This window comes from Centropristis striata, chromosome 7 (assembly GCF_030273125.1).
Source record: "Centropristis striata isolate RG_2023a ecotype Rhode Island chromosome 7, C.striata_1.0, whole genome shotgun sequence".
In the NCBI taxonomy this organism is placed as follows: domain Eukaryota; kingdom Metazoa; phylum Chordata; class Actinopteri; order Perciformes; family Serranidae; genus Centropristis; species Centropristis striata.
This window is the reverse complement of record NC_081523.1, coordinates 1994892-2010238: the sequence shown is the minus strand read 5'-3', so window position 1 is coordinate 2010238 and position 15347 is coordinate 1994892. Positions and strand designations below refer to the sequence as shown.

The window sequence follows — 15347 nt, the reverse complement described above, 5'->3', positions numbered from 1 at the left end:
GTTGCAACACCTCCATGCAGACAAAATAAGATGAAAATATTCAATAGTGGCAGCCTTAGTTGCAACACCTCCATGCAGACAAAAAAGATGAAAATATTCATTAGTTGCAGCCTTAGTTGCAACACCTCCATGCAGACAAAAAAAGATGAAAATATTCATTAGTTGAAGCCTTAGTTGCAACACCTCCATGCAGACAAAATAAGATGAAAATATTCTATAGCTGAAGCCTTAGTTGCAACACCTCCATGCAGACAAAAAAAGATGAAAATATTCAATAGTTGCGGCCTTAGTTGCAACACCTCCATGCAGACAAAAAAATATGAAAATATTCATTAGTTGAAGCCTTAGTTGCAACACCTCCATGCAGACATGGTCCTATCAGTGTAAACACTGTTGGACAACAGCGAGACACGCCACCAGTAAAAATCGCTCCAGTTGCCACTTCAAAGTCCTCCATCTGCTGCAGCTTCTGTCCGTACTACAAACAGAGGACGGGCCAGGGTCGGATAAATATAGTCTCAGATCTCGGAGACAACAGCACGCCTGACATTTCTAAGCAGAGGGAGCATCAGAAGTGTTGGCGTTGGGAGCGAGGAGGCCTAGCGGGGCCACGCTGCTCCCTGGCAGCCGTCCCGAGGCGGCAGACGGACGCTCCGTAGATGCCGCCACGGCAGAGCGTTGTTTTCTTCGTGCCATCGGATCACTACAGGTCCTGTTTTTCTTGGCTGAGTGCTGTCACTTCCTGCAGAGCACCAGCTGACCCAAACCGAAGGCTCGGCTGTTTTTAGCAGGTTAGCCGAGCAGCACTAATGAACAGATAGTAAAATGTGCACTTTGCAGGATTATTTTAACCACAAACATTCTCAATGTTGCCAAGAAAAAACAACCTTCCACCTCACCGAGTGCACGAACATCAAGTATTTATCTGTTATGAGTTCAGGTCCATTTTGGAGCCATTCCAGCCCAAGTTCAAGTCAAGTGCGTGTAAGAAATTTGCAAGAAAACTACGAGTTTTCCAGGTCTCTTCAGTCTTATAAGCATGAAGAGTCATTCTCAGAGGCTTCCTTACAATTCAGCTGGACTTCTTCTGCTTCATTTCCAGACATATGAATCAACAATATCATGCATTTACTGGTATCTATTTGTTACAAATTCAGGTCCATTTTTTAGCCATTCCAGCCAAGTTCAAGTCAAGTGTTTGTAAGGAATCTTGTTTTAAGAGTTAATTTCTTATTTTAAGTGTTCAACTTGCTTATTTCTATATTTAATAATCTTAATTTAAGAAATCTTGTCAAGATCGTTTCCCTCAGATTTACTGTTTTATCTTGTTTTTAGACTAAACACCTTTTTGCAGTGTAGGAGTCGGCCCTGGAGTCTTTATTCCAAGTGCAATGACCATTTGCACTTTAAAAACTGTCCTGCAACAAGTGATCATGCTCAAGCTTTTGTCCTATTATTTAAGTCCTTGGTTTTGTTGAGTCTTTGTTGGGATCACCAGGATAGAAATGGATCTTTATTTCGCAAGGTTGTGTTTTATTCTTCAGGGATTTTTCGTTAACGTTTTCGTTTCCTTGTGAGCCGAACCAAACAAGACAAAATACAAGTGTTCAAGTTCATATTTCTCAAAAGTTCTTCAATGCAGATGCTGAAACCCAGTGCGGTGCAGAGCCACCTGTCATGAAAGCGCTCTTTGCGTGCAACCATGTGGATTAAAAACCCGTCAAGTTGGTCCAAGAATCTGTCTTTTATCGAGTGTCCCCGGCATCCAAATTGGATAATGTGGGATCTGTTCAACCCAACTTATCATAATAAAGCAAAAAAAAGAGTGCAAAATGAAAAAAACTGCACATTTTGAGGGAAGGCAAGGACTCGGCACCATCAAATGAGGTCAGATCCAGATCACAGCGCTTGTTTTCTTCCCTATATATCCAACCACATCCATAATGACAGTGTTACTACGGAGATCAAGGTCCTGGAATGTTTTCAGTGTGGTCTGGACACGACGCTGACCAGATGTTCGGGACATCTATTCTGGACTCTGAGGCCTTTTCCCAGAGCGCTGTGGTCTCCGCTCTGAAGAATCAGCAGCTAACTCTGCACTCTGGACCTGCTGCTGGTCTCCTGGTTAGACTTTTACTGGTTTTGTTTTTGTTTTGGAGAATCTGTGAGAAACACGAAGGCAAATTAGTCGCGATCGAAGCCGCTGCTGTCATCGGACTCTAAGAAATGCCCCGTGGCGCTCACACTCCACCAGGAATCTTGTTTTATTATCACGGGTTATCATCAGAACGGATGTATGAATAAACAAACTCTTGACTTTTTTACTTCCTCTACAGTCGCTCGTGGCGCTTTGTGAACCCGAGGCATCAAAGCTTTGAGAAAACGTTTATTAGTCACGCTGTGCACACGTGATATCATCTGCAGGGTGTTGGGAGTTATTATTATAAAAGGTTCCATTATGAGCACATTACATACTGTACATGCATTGTTAGGGACCTTTATCTTTTCTCTAAAGGCAATTTTTCTTCTCTTGATGCCACATATTCCTTTGATATGGGGTCAATTAGAAGGCAGCATCTTTCTGAGTGAGATTTCAAGCAAAATGTGACATTTTATATTCCGTTTTATTTGGATTCCAGACTGGTGGTCAAACAAAAGACCATTTGTTACTCATTTTTGACACTTTAATCATTGGGAAGATGAACTAATACTGAAACCGATCAATCTTTAGCAGGATCATCAATTCCCTTGGTTCACCTGGCTGAGGAGCAGAGATCATTTAACAAGAATACTTCTCTCTGATCTCCAGTCCATCTCGGCTCCCACTTCTGATTTTGAATCCTCATTTTTTAACTCCTGCAACTTCATTTGTCCTCTCTCTGACGTGCTCTTGCAATCACCCCGGTCCTCAGAGCTGCATGTGATTGGTTGACATGTGAATGGTTGCCATCACACCGATCACAGCCACATCACCGACAGACAGGACCATCAGTTATTCTCTGACAAAGTGGGCTTCAGAAGAGGGTCCCACCCTGGATGTTTCCAGCAGAGAGATGCTCATTTTCCCCCGGCTCACACTTGATTGCTGTCTCGGCACCGGGCCTCCACATCCATTATCAGGAATCAGGATCGCTGTGTTTCTTCCCTCCCTGGTGAGCTGAAGTCTTGTTTGTAGAACCCAGATTCTGGAGGCTGAATTGGCAAAAAAGTCACAAAAGGACCAAAAAACGACACAAAAGGACCAAAAAAGACACAAAATGACACAAAATGACTAAAATTTTTATTTTAAATCGCCCTAGGTTTTCCAGGCAGTTTTTCCAGGCGTTTTAGGCGTAAATGGGTTAATTTGTCTCCAGTTTGTTTATTATCTAACTCACCTGTTGGAGGTTAAATCAAAAAAAGTCCCTTTAAACCCTCATTGCATAATGGAAAACCCATGTGCAGGAGCAGGCATGTTACCTGCAGGTGAAAGTGGAGATGGAGTGGAGTGAAATAACTTTTACTTCCAATTTCTAATCAGAATCGCTGTGTTTCTTCCCTCCCTGGTGAACTAGAGTCTTGTTTGTAGAACCCAGATTCTGGAGGCTGAATTGGCAAAAAAGTTGAGGGAGGAGGGTTGTGGTCGTGAGAAAAGGGGCCTCGTCACCTCAGAGTTTCTGGGCAGCTCATAGCGGCGGTATGGAAAGAGGCCATGAACAGGATCTTCCACGTTCTTACAGAAACACAGTCTCCTTTACATGCTCAAAATCAAACACACATGTCCTCCTTCCCTACTTAGACCCTCTTATGCAACTAAACTGTGTCAGCGAGGGAACACTTATCTAATCGTGGCTTGTTTGGAGTCCGGGGGAAGGTTCAAATCGGCCTCTCGACCTCTCCGGCCAGCAGGGGCCAAGAGTGTCCCTGTAGAGCTGAGAGGCTCCTAATGAGGCCAGCAGGAAGAGCTTTGCATAACCGTACGAGTGCATGACCAAAAAGCATTAAGTAAACACTGCAGGCGTTGAATCTTGAGGGTCGTTCTGCGGTTTTCGGGGCTGAGAAACTGGCACCGGTTTGCAGTTAGTTCTGCTGACACGCAGTCAACATGGTGTTGTAAATTCCAGTGAGGTTGTTATCACCCTCGGCCACAGATGAGCGGCTGGGGAATAACCTAAAATGCCGACTGCTGAGCAAAACAAAGTGGCTGCATGCATGCTACTGGAGGCTGTGGTCAGATATATATCTCACTCCGCTGTCTTGTTCTTGTTATCTCTGGTGTCGTTTTCCTCCAGCTCCCAGTCACCATGCCTAATGGAAAAGTGATGTAACCTTTGCAGGGTTTCCATGGCATGTACAGAGCCAGAGATAAGGCAAACAAGGCCTTAGATTGTGGTGAAGAGTTGGGGGTTATTTAGGGTTCCTCAACGACCCAAGGAGAGGACTTGTTGGGTGGGATGTTTCGGGTGTTTCCATTACAGTTCAATACCCAGAATGAGGAGGGTCTCATTCGCCGAAACGCCCCTAATTTGAATATTAGCCGTCCATGAGCAAGCTTTTGTCAGGACTTTTTTAGTCCCTGTAGAAGAGCAGGGTCTTTTTTTCTCCCCTGAAAAAAGCCTGGTTGCTGGTTGGACTTTGATTGAACTTAGCGACTTTTTTGCTATATTTAGCAACTTTTCGAACCCCCTTAGCGACTATTTTTCCAAAAAGCGACTGGAGACAAATCCAGCGACTTTTTCTGGTGTTATTGGAGACTTTTGTAGACTCGTTCTTACTCTTCTTAACGAGCCGCCGTGGTACTAAAACAAAAAGTTCCAGACTCCAAAAGGCTTTATTATCACCGCTAAATAGTCATTATAAAAGCTTATGAAACTTACCTTTTCCCAATGTTTTTTATCAGGTTTTATCAGGGTTTCATTTTTTAAACTGTAAAAGATTTAAATTTTAATTCAGCGACTTTTTCTGGTGTTATTGGAGACTTTTGGAGACTCGTTCTCACTCTTTTTTTAACGAGCCGCCGTGGTACTAGAACAAAAAGTTCCAGACTCCAAAAGTCTTTATTATCACCGCTAAATAATCATTATAAAAGCTTATAAAAATGACCTTTTCCCAATGTTTTTTATCAGGTTTTATCAGCTTTTTTTTATATCATGGCTGGTTTCGTTTCAAGCTTTAAAAGATTTTAATTTTTAATCCAGCGACTTTTTCTGGTGGAGACTTTTAGAGACTCTTTCTTACTCTTTTTAACGAGCCGCCGTGCTACTAAAACAAAAAGTTCCAGACTCCAAAAAGGCTTTATTATCACCGCTAAATAGTCATTATAAAAGCTTATGAAAATGACCTTTTCCCAATGTTTTTTATCAGGTTTTATCAGGGTTTTTTTTTTTTTATCATGGCTGGTTTCGTTTTTTAAACTTTAAAAGATTAAAAATTTTTAATCCAGCGACTTTTTCTGGTGTTATTGGAGACTTTTGGAGACTCTTTCTCTGCTGCAGGAGGTGTTCACTTAGCGATCTCTGTTTGTTTACAACAAGCTCCAGACACTCTGTGCACAGTTAGCGATGCTGGTTAATCCACCATCACTATGTTTATGATCAGTTGAGATGCATAATTACCCATGCTGGTTTGTTTATGATCAGCTGCTGACGTTGTGCACAGTTAGCGACGGCGGGCACAGTTGCGTCTCCCAGCAAATGAGTCCCAAGTGAAGAAAATAAATCTTTAGAAGCTCCTAAACGTTGATTTCTGACTAACCCGTCTTTCTTTCTTGCCACCAGGTTTACAGGAAGGCGGTCAGCCAGATGAGTCAGGGTCTGATCAGGAGGCTGACGGTGCTCAGCCAGTACGAGGAGGCGCTGGTCAAGATCAACGCCACGGCGACCGAGCGGCTGACGGCTCTGAAGGCGAAACCTCAGGCGTCCATCCAGAGAGACATGCTGTCCATCTGCAACGACCCCTTCACTGTCGCCCAGCAGCTCACACACATAGAACTGGTGAGGAAAGATAAACGCCTTTTAATATGTTTATAGAATCCACTGCAGCTCCCAGTGGTCTGCAGAAACCTCTAGTGGAAAGTTATTTTTCCATTCCATGCCTTAACCCAAATATCTTTTATTTAAACATTTTTAAATGAACTGTAGTGTTAACAACAACCAACATATTTACATAAATAAAAAGAAGTTTGAACATGAAATTCCCAGTGCAGCCAAACAAATTTACTGACTTGAGGCTGACTCAATGAAGGACCCGACATTTTTTTTCTGATTTTGATTTTTTTTGATGACTTGGGCTTTTTTTCAGATTTTGACTTTTTTTTTTCTCGTTTTGACTTTTTTTTCGTGACTTGGGCTTTTTTTTTTCTGATTTTGACTTTTTTTTTTCTGATTTTGACTTTTTTTCATGACATGGGCATTTTTTCTGATTTTGAATTTTTTTCTCGTTTTGACTTTTTTTTCATGACTTGGGCTTTTTTTCTGATATTGACTTTTTTTTTCTCATTTTGACTTTTTTTTCATGACACACAAAGAAACATTTTTGCCCTAAAAGCCTAAATTTGGTGCCTCTCACACATTCTAATGCCACTATTCCATCTGAATCATTGCATATTTTAATGAATTATTGTAAAGGAGAATAAGGGTTATTCTATGTTTTATTGAAGGCGTCTTATTTTGACAGTCTTCTTGTAGACAGAGGACAGTAACAAATAACAAATAACAAATACAATAAGAAATACATAAGGACTATTTAAAAACCCATTTACCTCATATTTATTTATTTATTGTATATAAATTGTTCTTTTTCTTTTACGTGTGCTTTTTAACCTGTTTGCTGCTGGAAACTCAATTTCCCTGAGGGAGCTATCCCAAGGGATCAATAAAGTTTTATCTTATCTTATCTCTTATCTTATCTAAATTCTGTGGTGGATTCTGCTAACACATCCTTTTGCTCTTATTTATTTTATTTTTTAAAAGATAAGTTTGGGGCACATTTTAGAGAAGTATGGTAAAGGAGAATAAGGGTTATTCTATGTTTTATTTAAGGCTCTTATTTTGACAGTCTTCTTGTAAATTATGTGGTGGATTCTGTTAACACATCCATGTGCTCTTATTTTGAAAGCTACATGTGTTTGCTTTTATTTTCAAGGCGGGCCTAACACATTCTTATCGTAACGCCTTATGGTGTGTTTAATTTACACTCAAAGTCAGAACTTGGAGCTCGAAACAACATCGAAAATTCTGACATTCGTGTAGACCTTGAACGCACCATTAGCCGACAGACTCTCTATGTGCTGCAATGTAAATAATCTAACTAACGGAACATTAATCCTCTGTTTTACTGGTCAGACCTGATCCGAAAGACTACTTTACATCTCCCTCTTTTTAAAAAAATCAGTTTAAATCACCACATCTTATCAATCATTTGCAGCGACACCTCAAACCAAATAAAGATGTAAATGTTTTCTTCCAAAGGCAGAAGTCCTGCCGATAACTAGAGCCAAAGACAATAAGAGCAGATCGATGCTGGCGAGGAGAGCTGACACGTATGATGGATTAGAAATCAGTTTTGGTGGTGGAGGTGAACTGAATGCCACGGCATTGATTTTAAACAGCGGCGTCTGTATTCATTACACAGAATAAATCAGTCTGGAAAACCAGATGTTGATCAGAGGATTCTTCCAAGATACAAAAGAAAAACTTCCATCTGCGTCTTCTAATATTCTAGTCGGTGCATTAGAAGACTTTTGAGGAGAAGTTTTGGAAAAAATATGACATTTTTGTGGTTATTTGAGTTGAAGAAGCCGGTATAAAGGCTGACATTTTTCAAAAACACCTTGATATTGAAGTTTTCTTCTGCTTCCTCTAATGTAAAAACACTGCATGGATCAGAAGAAGTCATTAAATCTCACAATATATCAGATTAATGCTTGATTAATCCTCTTGAATGTATTTGTAACAAGGTGGTTTGTGCCGATTCACGTTTTATTTTGCAGAAACTTATGAAATTTACTTAAATTTTGCAACATTTTAATGAAAATGCACCCTTCAATTGTAGGGTTATATCATAGAAAAGATCCATAAAGACTCAATTATTTCTTGTACTGATTAAAGATTATTATTATTATCACAAAAGACAAACTTCCATCTGCGTCTTTTAATATTCTAGTTGGTGCATTAGAAGACTTTTGAGGAGAAGGTTTGGAAAAAATATGACATTTTTGTGGTTATTTGAGCTGAAGAAGCCGGTATAAAGGCTGACATTTTTCAGTTTTCTTCTGCTTATTTTAATGAAGTCAAAGTATTAATTTCCCACCAGAAAGCCCCAAAACATCAAGTCAACTCAACTGTATTATAGCTGATTTAAAAACATCTGCAATTTTTTCCATGACTGTATTTGTAATAAGTTAGTTTGTCCTGATTCACATTTTATTTTGCAGAAACTTCTGAACTTTTTGCAACATTTTAATGAAAATGCACCCTTCAATTGTAGGGTTATATCATAGAAAAGATCCATAAAGCCTCAATTATTTCTTGCACTGATTAAAGAAAGGAAATGTAACTTGCTAAAAGGCCACGAATGATAATAAATAAATGATAATAAATGCTGAAATGTGGTGTAACAATAGTAGAAATTAGAAGAGCCATAGAGTCTATCTAACGTCTATCTAAAGCATGGGTCTCAAACTTGCGGCCCGCGGGCCAATTGTGGCCCTCGTGACAATATTTTGTGGCCCCCACCTTGATATGAAAGTTTAATGTGAGTTTTATATAAATGGCACTTTACCCTGTTGTGTGTGGAAGGTCCCTTTAATTTGTTTTTTTTGGGTCATTTTGTCTTTTTTTGTTGGTAATTTTGTGTCTTTTTTTGGTCATTCTGTGTCTCTTTTTTTTTTTTTGTAATTTTGTGTCTTTTTTGGTAATTTTGTGTCTTTTTAAAATAATTTTGTGTCTTTTTTAAAAATAATTGTGTCTTTTTTTAAATTAATTTTGTGTCTTTTTTTGGTCATTTTGTGTCTTTTTTTAAGTAATTTATTTTTTTTCAGTAATTTTGTTTCTTTTTTTGGTCATTTTGTGTCTTTTTTTTAAGTAATTTAGTTTTTTTCAGTCATTTTGTTTCTTTTTTTGGTCATTTTGTGTCTTTTTTCGGTCATTTTCTGTCTTTTTTTTGTATTTTTGTGTCTTTTTTGGTCATTTTGTGTCTTTCTTTTGGTCATTTTGTGTCTTTTTTGGTCATTTTGTGTCTTTTTCTATCATTTTGTGTCTTTTTTTGGTCATTTTCTGTCTTTTTTTGGTCATTTTGATACTGCCTCCAGCGGCCCCTAGCTAATCTGAGTTTGAGACCCCTGATCTAAAGCCACTGTGACTCGTCCCTCCTTGTTTTATTAAGAGCTGGTTTTAAAGATGATGCAGACTGTGACTGGAGCTCAGCTGGCTGCAGAGAGTTAATTTTCCCGTTTCCTTCCTCCTCAGGAGAGACTGAGTTACATCGGACCTGAAGAATTCGTGCAGGCCTTCGTGCAGAAAGACCCTCTGGACAACGATAAGGTAACGTCTGCAGCCGTTCTAAGAATAAACCTCCAGATAAGAGACAAACACGTCACACACTCACAGTTATGAAATATCTATAATGTCTGTGTGTGTGTGTGTGTGTGTGTGTCTGTCTGTCTGAGTTTACCCAACACACAGACGGTTCAGGTCACAGGGAGGGCAGGAGATCTCTAGACTGGAACACAGATCAGACACACACACACACACATACACTTAGAGCCACACACACATGTAAACAAACACATACACAACACACATGCTCAGACACACTTAGACTCCCCCATTCACACACACACACACACACACACACACACACACACACACACACACACACACACACAGACAAACACACACTTAGACCCCCCCACACAAACACACACACACACTCAAACACAAATACACAGACAGACAGACATATACACACACACACACAAACACAGATGCTCAGACACACTTAGGGACACACACACACACATGTACGCACACACTCAGAGCCACACACACATGTAAACAAACACATACACTTAGAGACAGACAGACACACACAAATACAAAAACACACACAAGCACATACACAAGCACACATGCTCAGGCACACTTAGACCCACACACACACACACACACACACACACTTACACACTTAGACCCCCCCCCCCCCCCCCCCCCACACACACACACACACACACACACACGGACAAACACCCACACTTAGAGCCACACATACACACTCAGACACACACAAATACACAAACACAGACAGACAGACAGACATATACACACACATAGATAAACACACAAACTTAGATAAACACACGCAGTGACACACACACCTCACAGACATCTCCTCAGATCAGCCCGGTGTCTGGGGAGATGTGGTTGGTGAGGTGTGTGTGTGTGTGTCTGAGTGTGTGTGTGTGTGTGTGTGTGTGTGTGTGTGTGTGTCTGGGTGAGACTGGCATACATGCATCACATCTCCTAGCAACTGCTGCTGCCAAGGGTTTGTTTTGGGAAGGGGTGTGTGAGTTCCTGAATGTGTGTGTGTGTGTGTGGCGGTGGGCCCTCTTGTCTGGCGTTCGGTTGCTAGGCAACAGACTCTTTTTTTTTGGGAGCGAGGTGACGGGGGGTTACGGCTGCCTTTGTGCCTCAGGGCTCGCTGCCTCCTCTTCCACAGAGACACTCCAAACAGACAGGGCAGCTCTGTGTGTGTGTGTGTTCACGTGTGTGTGTTCACATGTGTGTGTGTGTGTGTGTGTGTGTTTTTCTGTCATTTTGTGTCTTTTTTTTTTGTCATTTTGTGTCTTTTTTTAGTAATCTTGTGTATTTTTTCTATGCATTTTGTGTCTTTTTAAAAAAATAATTTTGTGTCTTTTTATTGGTAATTCTGTGTGTTTTTTTAGTTTTTTTCTTTCGTGTGTGTGTGTGTGTGCATGTTAAAATGTGTCCAGTGGCGGGAACGCCACACGGGGCAGAGTGGCGTCAGGCCAGAGGAATGTGAGGAATTAGATCAAGAGGAGTGGACACAAAGCTGCAGCCTGCATGAAGTGAATCACTAACTATTGTCTGTTATTGTGCTTGTGGAGCTCACAGAGTGAAGTTGAGCGTGATTGGCTCCACTTAGCCACCAGTTTATTTTTCATGCCCAGTGATGCATTAACTGTAGAGAGGGAGTGAAAAAAAGGCCAATATCAGCTTAATTTTTCCACTTCAGCACTATTTTTTGCAACATTTTAACACAGTTATGATGAACAATTAAATACAAATTCAGCAACAGTGAAGGAGCCTCAAAGGAGCATCAAACTGACCAAGGGAAGAGATTTCTTTGTCCTTTAGAATCGATTTAAATTCACCGATTGTGATCAATTCAGACAGTTTCAAGTCCTTTTGCAGATTGTTCCATGGTAAAGAGGCGTAGCTAAAAGCTTTCTGACCTTAAAACTGACCAATGAGAGATAAAAACCAACCAATGAGATAAAAACCAACCAATAAGGGATAAAAAACCAACCAATGAGAGATAAAAACCAACCAATAAGGGATAAAAACTAACCAATGAGAGATACAAACCAACCAATGAGAGACAAAAACCAACCAATGAGAGATAAAAACCAACCAATGAGAGATAAAAACCAACCAATAAGGGATAAAAACCAACCAATGAGAAAGAAAAACTAACCAATGAGAGATAAAAATTAACCAGTGAGAGATAAAAACCAACCACTGAGGGATAAAAACCAACCAATAAGGGATAAAAACCAACCAATGAGGGATAAAAACCAACCAATGAGAGATAAAACCCAACCAATAAGGGATAGAAACCAACCAATAAGGGATAAAAACCAACCAATGAGAGATAAAAACCAACCAATGAGAGATAAAAACCAACCACTGAGGGATAAAAACCAACCAATAAGGGATAAAAACCAACCAATGAGAGATAAAAACTAACCAATAAGGGATAAAAACCAACCAATGAGAGATAAAAACCAACCAATGAGAGATAAAAACCAACCAATGAGATAAAAACCAACCAATGAGAGATAAAAAAAACAACCAATGAGAGATAAAAACCAACCAATGAGAGATAAAAACCAACCAATGAGAGATAAAAACCAACCAATGAGAGATAAAAACCAACCAATGAGATAAAAACCAACCAATGAGAGATAAAAAAAACAACCAATGAGAGATAAAAACCAACCAATGAGAGATAAAAACCAACCAATGAGAGATAAAAACCAACCAATGAGATAAAAACCAACCAATGAGAGATAAAAACCAACCAATGAGAGATAAAAACCAACCAATGAGAGACAAAAACCAACCAATGAGAGATAAAAACCAACCAATGAGAGATAAAAACCAACCAATGAGAGACAAAAACCAACCAATGAGAGATAAAAACCAACCAATGAGAGATAAAAACCAACCAATGAGGGATAAAAACCAACCAATGAGAGATAAAAACCAACCAATGAGAGATAAAAACCAACCAATGAGAGACAAAAACCAACCAATGAGAGATAAAAACCAACCAATGAGAGACAAAAACCAACCAATGAGAGATAAAAACCAACCAATAAGGGATAAAAACCAACCAATGAGAGATAAAAACCAACCAATGAGAGACAAAAACCAACCAATAAGGGATAAAAGCCAACCAATGAGAGATAAAAACCAACCAATGAGATAAAATCTAACCAATGAGAGATAAAAACCAACCAATAAGGGATAAAAAACCAACCAATGAGAGATAAAAACCAACCAATGAGAGACAAAAACCAACCAATGAGAGATAAAAACCAACCAATGAGAGATAAAAACCAACCAATGAGAGATAAAAACCAACCAATAAGGGATAAAAACCAACCAATGAGAGATAAAAACCAACCGATGAGAGACAACAACCAACCAATAAGGGATAAAAACCAACCAATGAGAGATAAAAACCAACCGATGAGAGACAACAACCAACCAATAAGGGATAAAAACCAACCAATGAGAGATAAAAACCAACCGATGAGAGACAACAACCAACCAATAAGGGATAAAAACCAACCAATGAGAGATAAAAACCAACCAATGAGAGATAAAAACCAACCAATGAGAGATAAAAACCAACCAATGAGATAAAAACTAACCAATAAGGGATAAAAACCAACCAATAAGGGATAAAAACCAACCAATGACAGATAAAAAAAACAACCAATGAGGGATAAAAACCAACCAATGAGGGATAAAAACCAACCAATAAGGGATACAAACCAACCAATGACAGATAAAAACCAACCAATGAGATATAAAAACCAACCAATGAGATATAAAAACCAACCAATGAGAGATAAAAACCAACCAATGAGAAATAAAAGCCAACCAATGAGAGATAAAAACCAACCAATGAGATAAAATCTAACCAATGAGAGATAAAAACCAACCAATGAGAGATAAAAACCAACCAATAAGGGATAAAAACCAACCAATGAGGGATAAAAACCAACCAATGAGGGATAAAAACCAACCAATGAGAGATAAAAAACCAACCCATGAGAGATAAAAACCAACCAATAAGGGATAAAAACCAACAAATGACATAAAAACCAACCAATGAGGGATAAAAACCAACCATGTGTGTGATTTTCTCAGCCAGTAATGATAAACACAGTCCAACTTCTTCACGCTCTGATTAGTTGCATTCATAAAAAAGGCCAATATCAGCTTAATTTTTCCAGTTCAGCACTATTTTTTTCTTCATAATGTAGTGTAATGCTAATGTAAAGTGTGTTTTTGTTGTTGCAGAGCTGCTTCAGTGATCACAAGAAGGCCAGCAACCTGGAAGCTTATGTGGAATGGTTCAACAGACTCAGTTATCTGGTGGCCACAGAAATATGCATGGTGAGTAATGGACACGAGGCCAACAACCCTTTGTGTTGTTATGCATGAGGAGGAGGGGGAAAAAAAGACGATTTGGCTGCAATTACTGATTAAAATAGTGGAAAAATGGTCATCACATGTTCCCAGAGCTCAAGGTGACAGATTAAAAGACGTAAATTAGCAAATTCTGATGACTGTTCTGCAGTTCTCGCTTAATAAAATGACTTGAATGATTAATTTATGTCATTTTCTGGTGTCATTTTATCAAGACTGGACACAAATAAACTAAATATACGAAATAAATAAATGATAAAAATGTGCAATATCTGTAAAAATGCAAAGTACTTTCTGGAAACAAACAAACACAAAAAATAATATATTAATAATAAGTGCCAAATAGCATAAATGTATGTATATGTCTGAGTTTTATATTCTTATTCTGTCTTCTGACCGACTAAATTTTCCCGCTTCGGGATAAATAAAGTAATTTCTTATCTTTTCTTATCTTAAACATCACCACCTTATTTAACAATTGCATAAATTATGCTTTAATTTGCTTGTTTGGTCTGAAAAGCCAAAAAGCTGTAAATGTTTGCATTAGAGAAAATGGAACCAATCCAAGTGTTTTGCTTTTAGCTAATTGCTAAATAAATTGGTGTATAAATGACTTGTTTCTGCATTAAAAGGGCAATAAAAGTAACAATTCTGTCCCAAAATATCCCGACACAAAGCAAACAAGCTCAAATGTCCCGTGACGTTGATGCAAACATCAGTACTTTAATTGTTTAAAACACCTTTTAAAAAGTCAACAACCTGATTTCCCACCAACACATTTACATGAGGGTTGATGTACTTTTCTAATTTTCTCTCCATGTCCGTTAACAGCCTGTGAAGAAGAAGCACCGAGCTCGAGTCATCGAGTTCTTCATCGACGTGGCGCGCGAGTGTTTCAACATCGGCAACTTTAACTCCCTCATGGCCATCATATGTGAGTTCCTCCTCTCTTGTCTCGTACCGTAGACTGTATATGAAAAATAGATGTAGTCAACGAGACGTCACCCGTTGTTGTTTTTCTTCTAAATGGGGTCATTATTTACACTATTAACATCAGATTGTCTTGAAGAAGATTTTTTTTACTAGTGATTGAGACCATAGTGTTGTCATAAAAAACATTTCTGAGGTAATAAATCAAGTGACAAGTTTTCTCATTTTGCATTGAAATGAATGGACTAAAATGCTTCTGCAGCCGTCCTCCCTGCTCAGGCCCGGAGGTTGCCGCCTCTCTTGTACTCACTGTAAATCAGGGGTCTCAAACTCAAATTTCCCGGGGGCCGCTGGAGGCAGTAGCAAAATGACCAAAAAAAGACACAAAATTACTAAAAAAAGACACAAAATTACCAAAAAAAGGACACTTTAAAAAAAAAAAAAGACACTAAATGACCCAAAAAGACACAAAAT

General features: G+C 39.0%; 1 protein-coding gene across 1 annotated transcript in view; it reads left to right on the top strand.

Moving 5' to 3' along the window:
* Window positions 1–15347, top strand: part of rasgef1ba (RasGEF domain family, member 1Ba) — a 54114-nt gene that overhangs the window by 15529 nt on the left and 23238 nt on the right. Inside the window, exons 5-8 of the mRNA XM_059336240.1 lie at window positions 5757–5972; window positions 9447–9521; window positions 13815–13910; window positions 14775–14877. Coding sequence (XP_059192223.1) covers window positions 5757–5972; window positions 9447–9521; window positions 13815–13910; window positions 14775–14877 — 490 coding nt within the window. The remainder of the gene's footprint in view (window positions 1–5756; window positions 5973–9446; window positions 9522–13814; window positions 13911–14774; window positions 14878–15347) is intronic.